This window comes from Palaemon carinicauda, chromosome 5 (assembly GCF_036898095.1).
Source record: "Palaemon carinicauda isolate YSFRI2023 chromosome 5, ASM3689809v2, whole genome shotgun sequence".
NCBI lineage: Eukaryota > Metazoa > Arthropoda > Malacostraca > Decapoda > Palaemonidae > Palaemon > Palaemon carinicauda.
The window spans coordinates 96,753,004-96,768,307 of NC_090729.1; the positions used below are offsets into that span (position 1 = coordinate 96,753,004).

Consider the following 15,304-nt stretch of genomic DNA (forward strand, 5'->3'; position numbering starts at 1 on the left):
TCTTACGGAAAAATGACTTGGCAAAAAAATGAAAAAAAATTAAAAAGGGACACTCGCGGTAAAATGCCCGACATTCTAATATACGACATCTCAGATAAAAAAAAAGACATGCACGTGTTAGCCCAACCATCAAGGCACACTTTCTAACACATAAACATGAAAAAAAAATGAATAATATACGGCAATTCCTTACTACGTAGTAATTTTTACAAATATTGAAAAAAAACAGAAATTGGTAACCGCAGTTAAATACCCAATATACCAATAACTACGTCGTATCTGACAAAAACAAAGTCATGCATGGGTAGCCAGATCATCTAGACACACTTTCCAACACTAAACAAGCAAAAGTTTTACGACACTATTTGTCAATATCTTACGGAAAAATGACTTGGCAAAAAAATGAAAAAAAATGAAAAAGGGGCACTCGCGGTAAAATGGTCCTCGTGGTGATGAACGACATTTTAACTAAAAAAAAAAACATGCACATGGTAGCCAAACAATCCACCAAGACTTTCCACAACTGATAACCTATACAAGTTGCACCATTCTACGACAATTTCATAATACGTAATAACTTTGATAATTATGCAAACTACCTCAGAAGGGTAAACTCGGACGCGAACGACCCCGACGCGTCTCAGAAATCGGGGAAGGAGTACAGCTACACCAATGCACATCTGGACACTACTAGAGCGTGTAGGGGAGACACCTCCTGCAGGTCGATCACCCACAAATTCAGTCACAGGGGTGAGTCACGTGAGAAAAACCTGTTTTTTTTTGACGCTCGGGGTCGCAAACGACCCACCGTACCTATCCAGGGTTAAGGAAGCATCCTTAGGAAATCGTGAGGTGTGTCTTCTATGTCCTGTGATTATGTTGTGGTGTGTTCTATAGAGGACTCATTGAAGAAAAAAATTTCAAAAAACAGTGTCTTTCTGACTTTGTGAGACCATCAAGTGAGCTTATTCCTCAACCGACAAGGGGCTTGGAGGTCCAGTTCATGTTAGAGTTCACAAAGTCAGTAGTATCAGATCCAGACTAGATTTCAGGAAGAACTGCCAGTGGTTGACTGTGGTGCACATGTTAAGTGATAGTCTAGAAATACTAGACAACCTTCACTTTCTGCTACCTATGGGAGTATTCCCACAAGTCCTTGGACATCTTTACCCTTGGTCCGTTGCTGACTACTCAGTAGGTTGTGTTGCCATACAAGCTCCAATAATTACTCCTATTTAATGGACTTGGGTTTTGTATACTTTGGAAAAATATAAGAAAATAGATTTTTGTTTGATTTATTTTCATGCAATTTACTTAAATATAATACTCTAACATTAACAAGTTGAATATTTTCAGGCAATGATTCTTTGCTACAACGAATGTCTCTTATGCAAGTTATGGATGTCCATCGTGGTTGTGTCAACACTGTTGTGTGGGATGAACCAGGAAACCTTTTACTTTCAGGTTCTGATGACCAGAATCTTGTTATTTGGTTAGTTAATCCTATTGATTTGTGTCATTTCTTGTGATTCCCTTTATTTTCTTGAATATTTGGACTTTCACATGAGTGGAGAAACTTAAAAAGGATACCAAAATACTGTTTTTTGACAAGGAAGGGAATTTATATTTGAAATATTATAAAAGAAGATTATGTGCATCTCTCTCTCTCTCTCTCTCTCTCTCTCTCTCTCTCTCTCTCTCTCTCTCTCTCTCTCTCTCTCTCTCTCTCTTACATTTTATATATATATATATATATATATATATATATATATATATATATATATATATATATATATATATATATATATATATATATATATATATATATATATGTATGTATATATATAATATATGTATGTATATATACACACACACACACACACACACACACATATATATATATATATATATATATATATATATATATATATATATATAAATGGATTTTGAGCAAAGCGAAAAATCAATTTTTGGGTAAGAAAGCCATGTCGTCCTGATGGAAGGTTCCTTTAGGTAGCTTTCTAAGGGATATTTGCTACAGTGATACTCCCAGAAAATTAACCATAGGTCTCCAGAATTTTAACTCCTGGTGCGAGTATCCTTAATATAGCTTTAAGGATATCGCATAATATCAGGGGACGTATTTTTTGATACGACACATAGCAATCTTCACCCCGAATAGATATAACTCTTTGAGGGGGAAGAGTGGCGAACGAAAGGGGAGCCGTTATCAAGGTACCCGGTGGACCTCCTCTCCGTACTACTACGGCTCATCATTCTGAACTTGCGTTTAAGCTGGAATAGCCGCAGATAGAGTAGTTTCGGGTGGGGTCCTTTAAGAAAGAAAGAAGGGTGGGTTCACCAGGATGACAGGGGCTATCTCACCCAAAAATAGTTTTTTTCGCTTTGCTCAAAATCCGTTTTTTGGGCTCGGCCATGTCGTCCTGATGGAAGCTTACCAGAGAATTAACTTGAAAGTACTATATCTGGGGGGTTGTATAAGTGCCTTTACTTTGATTGAGTTCCTTATATGGTCTCCTAGACCCGTACATATGACATTACCGTTGTTTTTCATATCCACCAAGCTTGGAACTAGCTTAGGGCTTCCTTCCCCCTGCAGGGAAAGTGTCGACTTCGACTATAAGGATTCAAAGTTTGTATATCCATAAGGACAAGGGAAACTTTCTAGAGATTACCTTTTCGTGCTTTGGATATCGGTACGATGAAGATTCTATTTAAAGGAATAGAATAAAACTCTGGACTCTTTTATTTCATATACTGAGGGTTAAAAGAAGACACAGATACATTTTTTCTATTTATTTTCATAAGCAAAATAAATTGTAAATGTATACATCATAAGTAGAAGTCTAACCTTGCATCGATCAACATCATGGTTATATATATTTCTGACCTGTAAGGAAAGAATATACATATATGAATTCATTATAAAAAATGCCACTCAGATGAATGTGAAGCTAAACATGTTTAGTTTCACTCAGATGTTGGATATGCATCAACACTGTGTTCAAATGTTCACTCGGCACTGGTATTATTGGTTAGATTATACACCTGTATAGAACAGTCTATTAATCACCATAGTGATTTTCACTCGAAGGTATTAATACCTATGTTCCCGATGCACTTTTAAGTCCCAAAACAGTTCACTGCTCATCGCAGCACTAGACGACAGGTTTTATGACACTACCTGCCACCACCACAAAGTGTTTTATCTCGTACACTTGCTTCGCATAATGTTTATAGAAGACTCTGGATGATTTCCAACCCGTGTATGAGCGGAGCCTCTCAAAGTCCATGTGTTGAAAGAAATTCAACAAAGAAGCAACTTTTCTTGGATCGTGACCTGCGGGTGTGCTGTCAGGATCCACTCTGCGAATAAAGTAGGTGAGTTTTGCTCTCAGTTGTCTTAGGGATAAGTTTGATCCTGAGGTTTCGCCTCGGAAGAGCCGTCCCTCCTTGAAGTCTGACGTTCTTAAAAGATAGACCTTGAGACACACTAGTGGGCATAGAGAGACATATTCCTTCAGTGGACAGATTCTCCAAGGATCCCACCTTTTGGTGGGTAACTCGTTCTTGGCGAGAAAGGCAGGATCAGGGAAGAGATTCAGTTCTCCTGTGACTAGGAACTGAATATGGCCTTCATTTCTGGATAGGGCCACTATTTCATTAACTCTAGCCCCTGAGGCTATTGCAAACTGAAATATAACTTTCTGTGTTAGATCCTTTAGGGTGCAATTCTTATTGTTCAAATTCGAAGCATAGTGCAAGACTTTGTCCAACGACCATGTTATGGGCTTTGGAGGGGTTGCTGGCTTGAGTCTAGCGCATGCTTTTGGTATCTTATTGAAGATTTCACCTTTGATTTGAGGTCCACCTGAAAGGCATACAGAAGAGGTCTTGTCAGAGCCGACTTACACGCAGTTATTGTGGTGGAAGCCAGCCCTTGTTCATGTAGGTGGATGAAGAAAGAAAGACAGAAATCTATTGATATTTCTGTTGGTTTCCTTTCTTTCACAAAGAAAACCCACTTCTTCCCAGACGATTCATATTGTCTTCTAGTTGAACTTAACTTGTACTCTTCGATGAAGTCGATTTGGTCCTTTGAGATCCCAAACCTTTTCTTCGCTGCTAGGGCGAGAAAATCATGAGATGTAGGTTGTTGGTTCTCAAGGATGAAGTGTAAACAGTCGACTTCTGAACCAGTTGGGATAAAACTGTGTTCGGCAGAGGAAACAACTTCAGTTTCAATTCTAGAACTAGAGGGAACCAATTGCTTCTGGTCCATTTGGGGGCCACTACTGCAGCTGTTCCTCTGAAGGATCTTAGCTTGTCGAGGACTTTTAGCAGGAGATTGGTTGTTGGAAACTGGTAGATCTGATTCCATCAGTTCCAATCGAGAGACATGGCGTCTATCGCTTCTGCTTGAGGGTCCTTGTAATGGGCTACATGACTAGGTAGTTTCTTGTTGTTGCTCGTTGCGAAGAGGTTGATCTGCAATTCCGGGACTTTTTCCGAGATGAAGGAGAATGAGTCTGCGTCTAGGGACCATTCTGCCTCTATGGGCTTTCGCCTGGATGGAGCGTCCGCCGTCACATTGTGGAACCCTTGAAGGTGAACTGCTGATAAATGCCATCTTCTCTTCCTTGCCAGGCGGAAGATGGCTAACATCACGTGATTGATGTGAGGTGATCTCGAGCATTGTTGCTTTAGACATTTCACTATCACTTCGTTGTCCAGGACCAGTCTGATGTGGACTGCTCTGCGAGGGGATAGTTTCTTCAACGTCAGGAAGACTGCCATAGCCTTCAAGATGTTGATGTGAAAAGTTTTGAACTGGTGCGACCAATTCCCTTGCACTTTCCTTTCTTGTGAGTGACCTCCCTATCCTTCCAGGGAGGCGTCCGTGTGTATCACCACTGATGGTTGTGGTGGTTGCAAGAGAATTGTCCATGCTAGGCTCTTGGCTGTTGACCACGGCCTTAATAGCGTGCACAATCTGGTCGGGGTCAACCTTTTTTTATCTCTTCGAGCGTTTGATGCGTATCTTCTCCAGACTGCTGACGCATCCTTTAGCTGTGCTTTTAGCACTGGGTCTGTCACTGCTGCGAACTGGAGAGAGCCCAATATTTTTTCCTGTTGGCATCTTGAAATCCTCTTGAGTTGGATTAGTCTCTTTAGTCTCTTGACAGATGCCGCTATCTCTCTCCTCTTCTTTAATGGAATGGAGAGGTGGTGTGACTGTAAGTTCCAATGGATTCCTAACCCTTGAAACTTCTGAGCTGGAGAAAGGCGAGACTTCTTGCAATTGATCTTGAAGCCCAGGTGTTCCAGGAAGGGGATCACCTTTCCGGCCACTTGCAGATAAGTAGTACTGGATGCTGCCCACACCAGCCAATTGTCCAGGTATGCTACTACTTGTACTCCCTCGGAGTGTAGTTGCCGGACGATTGTGTCCGCTAGCTTTGTGAATACCATTGGGGCTATGTTTAGCCCAAAGGGCATGGCTGTGAAGGCATATTTTGTCTTCTGCAGCCTGAATCCTAGGTAGGAGGAGAGGGGCCGACTGACTGGTAGGTGCCATTAAGCATCTGCCAGGTCTATTGAGACTGTGTATGCCCCTTTAAGTAGAAGGGTCCTTGTGTGTTGGTATGTAAGCATCTGGAACTTGTTGTTCTCGATGAACTTGTTGAGTGGAGACAAGTCTAGAACGACTCTGAATTTGTCTGAGTCTTTCTTGGGAACACAAAACAGCCTTCCCTGGAATTTGATGCACTTTGCTTTTCTTATTACCTTCTTGTTCAAGAGTTCTGAGGTATATTCTTCCAACAAGGGGGTGGAGTGTTGGAAGAATTCTGGAAAAGGGGGGGGGGGGGGATTTTTGTTCCATTTCCAACCAAGTCCATTTGTGATTAGTCTGTGGGGCCAGGGATCAAAAGTCCAACGATCCCAAAAGTGGAAAAGTCTGCCTCCTACCTGGAACTTCTCATTGTTTAGAGGTTCCTGAGGACTTGTTTCCGTGACTGCGTCCTCCTCTACCCCTTGGGGGGTTTCCGGAGGATCCTCTTTTTAGGCCTTGTGTAGGGCCGAAAGGTAGTTGTGTGCCTCTCGAAACCTGGGGTAAAGACAGGTGACTGAGCCACTAGCTGCTGAGGGACCATCTGGAAGGTGGTCTGCGGCTGGACAACCATTTGAGGCACTATGGTCATGTTCACGGCCGGAAGTTTTGCAGGTCTACGTGGTCTTTCTGCCTTTCTGTTCTTAGGCTGGGGACCACTGTCTAAGGAAGATTTCCTTTTTGAAGACATGCCCCACTTTTGGAGAAGGTTCCTATTCTCCGTGGCGGCTTTGGCAATGACTTCTTGGACCAGATCTTGTGGGAAAAGGTGTCTGCCCCAGATGCATGATGAGATCAGCTTTCTGGGTTCGTGTTTTACCATTGCTGCAGCAAACACATGCTCTCTACAGGTCCTCCTTGACCTGACAAGGGCATATAAGTCCTTCACAAGGGTACCCATGTGGGACTTAGCTAAGACCATGTACATGTCTGGGGCATTAGTTAGGCCTGCACACATTTCCAGGCAGTTCTGATGAGACAAGGGAGCGGCAAATCTTTCTTTCGTCTCCTGTTCCCTTCTCAAAAGATGATCTGGCAACTTTGGAAGGTTCTTATTAAACTGCTGGCCTGCTATCTCCGGATCCAACTTTGAGACGGATAAGGTTAGATGTACCTCTTTCCACTTCTCCTCGCAGGTGGGCATGGCTAGAGATAATGGTTTGCATTCCTCTAGAACTGGGCAGGGTTTGCCCTCTTCAACTGCTTTCATGACACAGTCAAGGGCTTTCACCGAAAAGGGGAAAGCTCTGGAGGAAGGAGCAATGAAGGTTGGGTGTTTCTTGCTCAATGCTGAGACTTTGGAGTTGGTATATCTGGCTCCTTTCAGGGTCTTGGTCAGGATGGTTTGTGCCTTGTCATGTTCGAAGACAATGATTTCCTTGGTTACCGTCTCCTCGTGGGATGCAGGTTCATCTCGCAGTCTCACATAGCAATCTGGGTACGCTGAAAAGCTGGGCCAGAATTGAAGATCTTCAAGGGGTTTGGCCCCCAACTTCTCGGAGATATAAAGCTTCCCATTCATCATGGACATGTGTTCCGTATACCTCCAGGGGTTAGTTTCGGAGCAGTGAGGGAGGTCAGCTACTGTACTTTAAGGGGCTTAGCAGAGCCCCTGGAAGTACCAGGGCATTTCCCTTCTTGTACTTTTCTCTTCGTCTCTTTGAGATCTTGCTTTATCTCTTCTTGTTCCTTCCGGAACACTGCCAACATCTGCTGGATTGACTCTAGGAGCGCCTCGCTCCTGTTGACTTGTTAAGTTGGTTGGGGAGTTGGGGCTGAAGAGGTTGATGGCATAGGCTGATATGCCGTCACAGTGAACTGAGGGTCCTCAGTCACCGTAGAAACGGATCCTTCTTCTTCAGGGCCTTCTTGCAGTAGGTCCTGTTCGGTGTCAGTGGACACCTCCGACATCCATTCTTGGTGGATGTCCATGCCTTCAAGTGCCTTATTGATGTCCACGTCCATTTTCAGTTGAATGAAGGGAGGCTGGACCTGTTCCAGGGGCACTACCGCACTAGATTGCGCCTTAGGGTACAGAAAGCACTAAAGAGATTCGTCAGGTAGGTAAGGTCCCGGAGAGTTCTTCTGGAACCCTCTTACCCACCTTCGAAGGGTTTCCCTTGCTGTATCCCTTGCCTCCATGGTGGCAGGGATATCTTCTCCAAAGCTGTTGGTCAGCAAGGTCAAGCAGTTGGAGCAACCCTTTGGGTCCCAGTATTTCAGGGATCCAGATACGATGCAGCAAGGGGCATGAGACCTGCACATCCAATGCCCACTAAAGTCCTTACTCTTTTGGTTGCAGAACACAACTGCACACATCACCATTGGCTCCTCCTGTAAAGGAAAAAGCATGAAATGAGTATGCAGTTGTTTATATCGTTGATATAAATGCATACTTTTGATAATAATACTTACTATTATATTTAATGGCTTAGGATAGTAAGCTAGAAAGGAAATAGGAAAGACGCATATCTGTGTTTCCTCTCCCAGGCAATCGCTGAGACCTCCGTCAATATTAATATTTAAATTCCCTATAAGGGAGAATACAAGGTGGAACGACTCCCGTACATAGAGCCGGAGTTAGTGAGTATTTATACTAACTTCTCCACCTGTAGAATATTAATACTGAATGGTGTTGAAAAGTGTTCCGATGATCAAATGATTCATCAGGATATTGAGGAATTACTTCAACCTCAACATGTTATGCGGTCCCAACAATAGACTGTGATAGGATACACAGAGTATGTTAGAAATACTTGTACTACTGTATTGTTGTATACTGTAGTTTTACCAAGTACTGTATTGTTGTACAGTATACAGATAAAGCTCGACTTACGACGATTTAACTTTACGACCCTTTTTTCAGGGTAATGACGTCACAAGTCTATCGGAAATAGTATGCTAATTGGGCAAATATTTCATTGGAAATAATCTATTTTCGTGTATAAAAATAAACTGATTTATCATAGTAAATTATTATTTTCTTTTCTTGATAATATACAGTATCCTTTTTAAGTAAAAAGTACATTAAGAACAGTTTTAATATCTTCCGATTTCATATGTCTGGTGACGTCATGTTACCGGCGGAAAGCGACGTGGTAATACAGTGATTTCCCTCCAAAAGGCTGACGATTAATATTAGTATTCCCATTATCGAAATACCAAGTAACGATACAAACTATTTTATGGGTCTATATTTATCTAAATAAAGTACACTAATAGGACAAACATTTTCTTGAAAATATATTTCCTTTTACATTATATATGAAATACTTTTGCTTGGTAAGTTATTATTTTCTTTAACTTCTTGCAAGAAAAAAAGAAAATTAATTTACTTATTTTGGAAGACATTCTTTGTCGAGTTTACGTCACGTGTCTTGTGACGTCATAATTCTCGCTGAAGCGCTCTGACAAACAGAGTGATTTCCCTTCAGCGTGCTTCCGAGTAATCTTATTACCGTATTCTCATCATCGAAACACTGAGTAACGAAATCAAGTGTTTTAGTGGTCTGTATCATTAGTTATGAGAATAGTATGACTTACCGTAAATTTAAGAAAAAAAGTCTGATGACGTCATATTTTTGGCAGAAGGCGAGTGGCAAATCAGGGGTTTCCTTCCGATGCGTTACTATTCCCATAATATAAACATTGAATAATGATACAAAGAATTTCTAATAATGTTCAGAGAAATACGAAGATTTAACTGAAGTAAAAATCAAAATACAGAGAGAGAGAGAGAGAGAGAGAGAGAGAGAGAGAGAGAGAGAGAGAGAGAGAGAGAGAGAGAGAGAGAATTAACATAACTTCAAGTGAAACATCAATTACATCAGCATTGCAAGATGTGCACTAAAATTGAGTCGTGAATGCAACACCAACCTAACTTAAAATCTCATACAAAATATAATTTTGTAAATATGAAATCAATGCACGTCTAAGTGCAGTAAAATAAAACAGAAATTGCTTTCATTTTATAAATTCAGAATCAAAGCAGAGATAACTATACATAATCGTTCATCCAGACCGGGGCCTCTCTCTTCCTTGGAGGCCGTACCTCTGGCGCTGATGGAGGAAACTTAGGCTCATGACCCACTTCGTCGTCGGTAGGAGTGGCTCCTTTTGTCTCACTGACGGGCAGTTCAGTGACCTTGAGGTGTCGTCTGTTCCTTATCGACGGACGGCCACTACCATCTGGTCTCACGATGTATTGTCTATGAGGTCGTTGCTCGACTATGATTCCCAACCTGTCCCAGGCCTTGGTCATCTGGTTCTGAACCCTAACGTGCGTGCTTGGCTGTAAGGGCGTTAGCCTCCTGTCGCTGCCGCTTTCAATTTTCTTCTCATTTTTCTCTGCTACTTGAAGTTTTTTTTTTTTAATGGATTTTCTCCAATGTTGGTCTATCATATAGTTGAGTTTTGCAGTAACTGTCTCCCAGTTGCCAATTGCGCCAGAGATTTATTTACACCCCTTAAGGGCGTGTTCAGGTATTGTAGCATGGCTAATGATACCTTGTCGTTATCGAGGCTTCCAGTCCCACTGATACTTGTTCTAATTATCCTTTTCGCAGACTTAACTGTTGCCTCGGCTCTCCCATTTGACTGCGGATAGTGGGCCGATGATAGGCGTATGTCAACTCTCCATCTCCTGTAGAAGGTCATCATCTCTTCACTCACCAGGCTGGTGCCGCCGTCTGTAGACAATTGATCGGGTGCTCCCCATATAGTGAAGTAATGCCTAAGTTTTGTCATGACCTTTGCAGACGAGGTGTCATTGGGGAAGTGGGCTATTTCTAGCCAGCCTGTAAGCCTGTCACAATATGCCATATACATGTGTCCTTCAAGCTGAAACAGGTTCATGACAGTCTGTTGGAACGGATACTCTGGGGCAGGGGTCATTTTCATGACTTGGGTAGGAAGTGATTGTGCGTGGTCGTCGCAGGATGTACATCGTGAACGATGATGCTGGAGGTCACCCTCGATGCCCGGCCAGTAGACTGAATGTCTCGCTCTCCTCAACATTGTATCTAGGCCTTGATGTCCAGCATGGAGGTTGGCGGTAATCAGATGGCGGAGGCCTTCGGGAATGACAAGGCGTATGCAGTTGTCGTTGAATCAGTATGTGACCAGATTGCCAGATATAGAGAGACGTTCTCTGATGCTGTAGAAGGGCCTCAAACATGCAATTTCTTGAGATTTCTTTGGGTTCCAATCCCCTGCAGTCACTCGAGCGACTAGTAGCTGATATGCTGGGTCGTCCAGGGCTGCCTCTTCCACAGTTTTCTCGTCTATAGTGCACTGCTCCTGTAGGTTCTCTGTGATGACTGACACCATAGCAATCGTTAATTCTTCGTTGAAGCTTGCATCCTATCTATCTTGCGCCGTCCTCAGGCTAGGAAAACGAGAGAGGAAGTCAGCAGCATGATTTCTCTTGCCTGGTTGGTATTTAACGTTGAAATTATACAATAATGTTTTCTCCTTTAATCTAAACAGTCTGGGGTTGACTTCTATTGCCTAGTAACTTGACTAAAGGGCGGTGGTCCGTGACAATGGTTAAGTTCGGGCAGCCCAATAAGAATAATCGTGCCTTTTTCAAGCACCAGGCCACTGCAAGGGTTTCCCCCTCCACAGCTGCATACCCAGACTCGGCGGGCGTGAGGAACCGACTGCCACAAAGCGCTATTCTCCAACCATCTTTACAACAGAAGGGGGTTTTGACGGAGGTACAACCTCAATATTGTTGGAGGATGACAAAGCCCACCCCCTCCTTACTCCAGTCAGTGACTGCAACAGTCGGCCGCAGCTTATCGTAGTAGGTGAGGCCGTCCTTGGCCAACTTGCAGACGATGTCTTGCACTTGACAAAACTTTTCCTGAAGGTGCTCTTCCCAATAGACCTGTTTGCCCGAGGGCTTCTTCAGCAGGTCTCTAAAGTGGGTCATGATGGGCACTGTTGTCAGGAAGAGGGCCAGCTGATTGACAAAACCATACCATGACCTGATGTCGGGTATTGTGGGCTTTTGGGGCATAGAAAAACTTTTGGTGGCAGATAAATAATTTTCTGTAGGCTTGTAGGAGTCCCAACCGACGTCGAATCCGAGGAATTCCACTTTTTTCTTGCAGAACTTGAATTTTTCTGGTTTCAAAGTGATGCCCTTGTATGCACAGACTGCGAGGAAGTCGTACACATGCCAAAAGTCGCTTTCTACGCTCGAATCATACAGAAATGTGTCGTCCACTCACTTAAACTTCTTGGGTACTTCTTCAAAGGCATCATCGAAACGGCGTGTTTATGTGTCGGAGGCAGAACAATGTCCCACTGGTGTCCTTTGGTATTGGTACCTGCCCCAAGGTGTGATGAATGTGGTTAGGGGTATGCTTTCCTTGTCCAATTCTACCTGGTGAAATCCCCAATAGGTGTCGGCCACAGTCTTGTATGAGCAAAGGGGAATGCTGGATACCATATTGAAGGGCCTAGGGGTATGGTGCGTCTCACTTCTACAACTTGCATTGAGTTTTTGATAGTCGACCGTACGTCTTGGCTGCCTTGTTTTCTTGGCCACGACCACCATATGTGAACACCATTCTGTGGGCTCTCCAGGGGGACCTCTTTGTAAGACCCCCTCTCTTGACGTCCTCCTCCAACTGGGCTTTCACCTCCTTTTCCCAGTGCTTAGGTACTGATGCAGGTGTGTGGCAGGCGTAAGGAACTGCGTCAGGTAATAAGTGGATACGGTGGGGTTTCCCATCCATTACCGGGAGGGGTTCTCTCTTGGTGTTGAAAGTCGTACTTGAAAAATGGGCTAATAACCAGTTTTCTAATCTGGTAATATTCTCCTCACTAGAGGGGAACAGAATGGCCGACGGTCTGACAGGTTGATCGATTGCTGCTGTGGGGGCGTGGTTAGGAAACGTTTCTGGCACAAGACTAAGTTTCTTGCAAGCATCCAGGGATAAATAAAAATCAATGGAGGACTTTACAAAGTTTACTTCCTGAGTTGTATGCCTCCCCTTGTATTCTATGGTGCAAGAGGTCGACCCTAAACACTTCAGATGCAGGTTGGCGAAGTCTCGCAATCCTCCCTTTAACCTCAGCTTAGCTGGTTTTATGTTCAACGTCGCAAGAATAGCGGGTCCCGCAACACAAACCTGGGCACCAGTGTCCGGCACCGCTCGGACACAGGACCACTCTCCCAAGTTGGTTAAGCATACACTGACACGAATACAGTGGGTTGTGGGGACGGCCCTTTCCGCAACCTTGTCTCTGCCGCCACGACAACTGCAATCACAGCACCCTCTATGTCCGACTCCGCTGCCAGACCACTAACGTTATTCCTTGCACTCCGCCCTCTGCAACACTTCTTCAGGTGACCGGTTTCACCGCACCCGTAGCATGTCATTTTTCTTGCGGCGCACACTCGGGAGGGGGCACACGCCCACCTCCAGAGCCCCGTGTTAGCTCTGTGCAACTGACCGAGGGCGGCGCCTGTTTCCGTGAGCAGACGACGCCCTCCTCTCCTGAAGCCCCCACATTGGCTCTCTTCCGACTTCTTCTTCTTCGTATGACGAGTACCACAATTACCACAAGGACGCGATTGTACTTTTACAGAGGTACTCCTGTCACAATTAGCAAGGGCGGCTGCCACCTCCACCTCGTGTTCCTCCTCGAACCCACCAACAGCAGCTGCTCTAGGGGAGCTGCTAAGCCATGCCCTATTACGAAGGGTGTCATCACGGGCGGCCTCGAATGCACTGCACATGACTCTGAGGGAATCGATATCACAGATATTATTGCATGATTGAAACATTTACCTTTTGAGCACTTTATCACTTAGGCCTACTATGAGCTTGCGCAAAAGCATATATTCAGATAAATCATGATTGCAATTAGGACATGTGAATGCACAATTAGTAGCCTTTTGCGTACACATGATGAAATAATCATTGAAGGACTCACTAGGCTCTTGGGCCAAATAAGAAAACTCGAGCCACAGCACCGCTTGGTTAGAAGCTTTCACTACCATTTGCTTAACTGCTTTGAATGCCCCTTCTGTAGACAGGGCACTCCACTCGGCGTCAATATACCTAGAATCGAGGGCACATTGCAATATCGGAACACAACGCAGCCTTATATGATGAACTGCCTCGTTAGGCTTCAACTGACAGAGTTGCAACCAACACTCCATTGACCATCTCCAAGACCTGAAGGCTGCAGGGGACACCTCAGCCTTGCACTTTTCCGGAGCTGCAGACGAAGGTATCCTTGGTTGGGGGACATTGGTACCCTGGAGTGACAACGCTGTTATCTCAGCCTGAAGATTCCGGATGGCTTGTTGCTGGGTTAGTAACACGTGGTGAGCCTGCATGATGGAAGCCGGCGATATCCTGATGCCCGGTTCCAGAGGTTCCTGTCCTTGCAATCTTGCCCCTAGGGGATGCAAACGAGAGTCGTCTCGACGGTGGTGCCATGCTGTGCCACGGTTATTACTGTAGGTCCTCTTATTATTTTCATTCACTGTGCCATGTTGGATCTTAAGCTAGGCAGGATCAGGAAATGACAGTCAGCGTTGTTTTGTATCTTCATTGCAACTGATACACAGCAGAAGGAAATACAGATAGCCCGTGACGTTGACAATGACGTCACTTATGTGGGCGGCGCTTAGGCACTGCAAGCAGCCTCATCTTACATCTTACAATACCCTATAACATATTGGCGCTGATGTGATATTCATTATGAAGAGATTCTGAATGTCAAGAAAATTATATAAATCAGTGTTATTCGTACTATATGTGCGCATTATCATAATACGGCAGCGTGACCTTTGAGATCAGCTGATGCCAACCAAAAGTAAATCAAAATTAATGGTTGATTATTGAAATGCTCAAGAAATTGAAAAATAAAATATGAACGTGCTTTAATAAACCACAATTAAACTAAATAATGTCTAATGAAATATGAAGGCTTAATATTGAACTAAAAATTTAATACTGTATGGAGCTCTAGTAATGAACTACCCGTATGCGATTGCGAGAGTGAGCACACACGCACGCACAGAGAAAGAGCTACTACGATTTCGCATTATTCTTAATGGTGAGACGAGCACACACGCACGCACAGAGAAAGAGCTACTACGATTTCGCATTATTCTTAATGGTGAGACGAACTGTATGGAAACTGATTTCCTGTAACATATTGGCACTGATGTAATATTCATCATGAAGATATTTCTAATAAGTTAAGAAATAAAAAATAAAAAAAATTGCCATTCGCATGTAGCCTACGCCATATTTTGATACGGTAGATAGCGGCCCTTTCAAGTCAGCTCACCATAACCAAAGATAAACAAAATTTTAAGTAATTCTTGACGGGTAAAATGTTTCCAAAATTGGAAAGTAGAATACAAAAATGCATTAATAGAGCATATGATATCCTTTGAAACAAGAAAAGGGAATGAGGATAGACAGTAAGACAATATTGATAAAATGTGATCGAGACGATTGCCGAATTATAGCGCATAATAAATCTACGGAAACTACACTTTTTTAGTTCAACATATGACGAACTCGACTTACGACGCATCTCCCGGTCCCAATCTCCGTCGTAAGTTGGCGACTACCTGTACTGTAGTTTTACCGGTATACTACTGGGGTTAGGCTAGTACCTGGCAGCACTAACTGA

General features: G+C 43.6%; 1 protein-coding gene across 1 annotated transcript in view; it reads left to right on the forward strand.

The window, feature by feature from the left end:
* Positions 1 to 1,340: 1,340 nt before the first annotated feature.
* Positions 1,341 to 15,304, forward strand: part of LOC137641375 (DDB1- and CUL4-associated factor 6-like) — an 861,079-nt gene continuing 847,115 nt past the window's right edge. Inside the window, exon 1 of the mRNA XM_068373879.1 lies at positions 1,341 to 1,492. Within this exon, the coding sequence (XP_068229980.1) occupies positions 1,380 to 1,492 (113 nt within the window). The 5' untranslated portion in view covers positions 1,341 to 1,379. The remainder of the gene's footprint in view (positions 1,493 to 15,304) is intronic.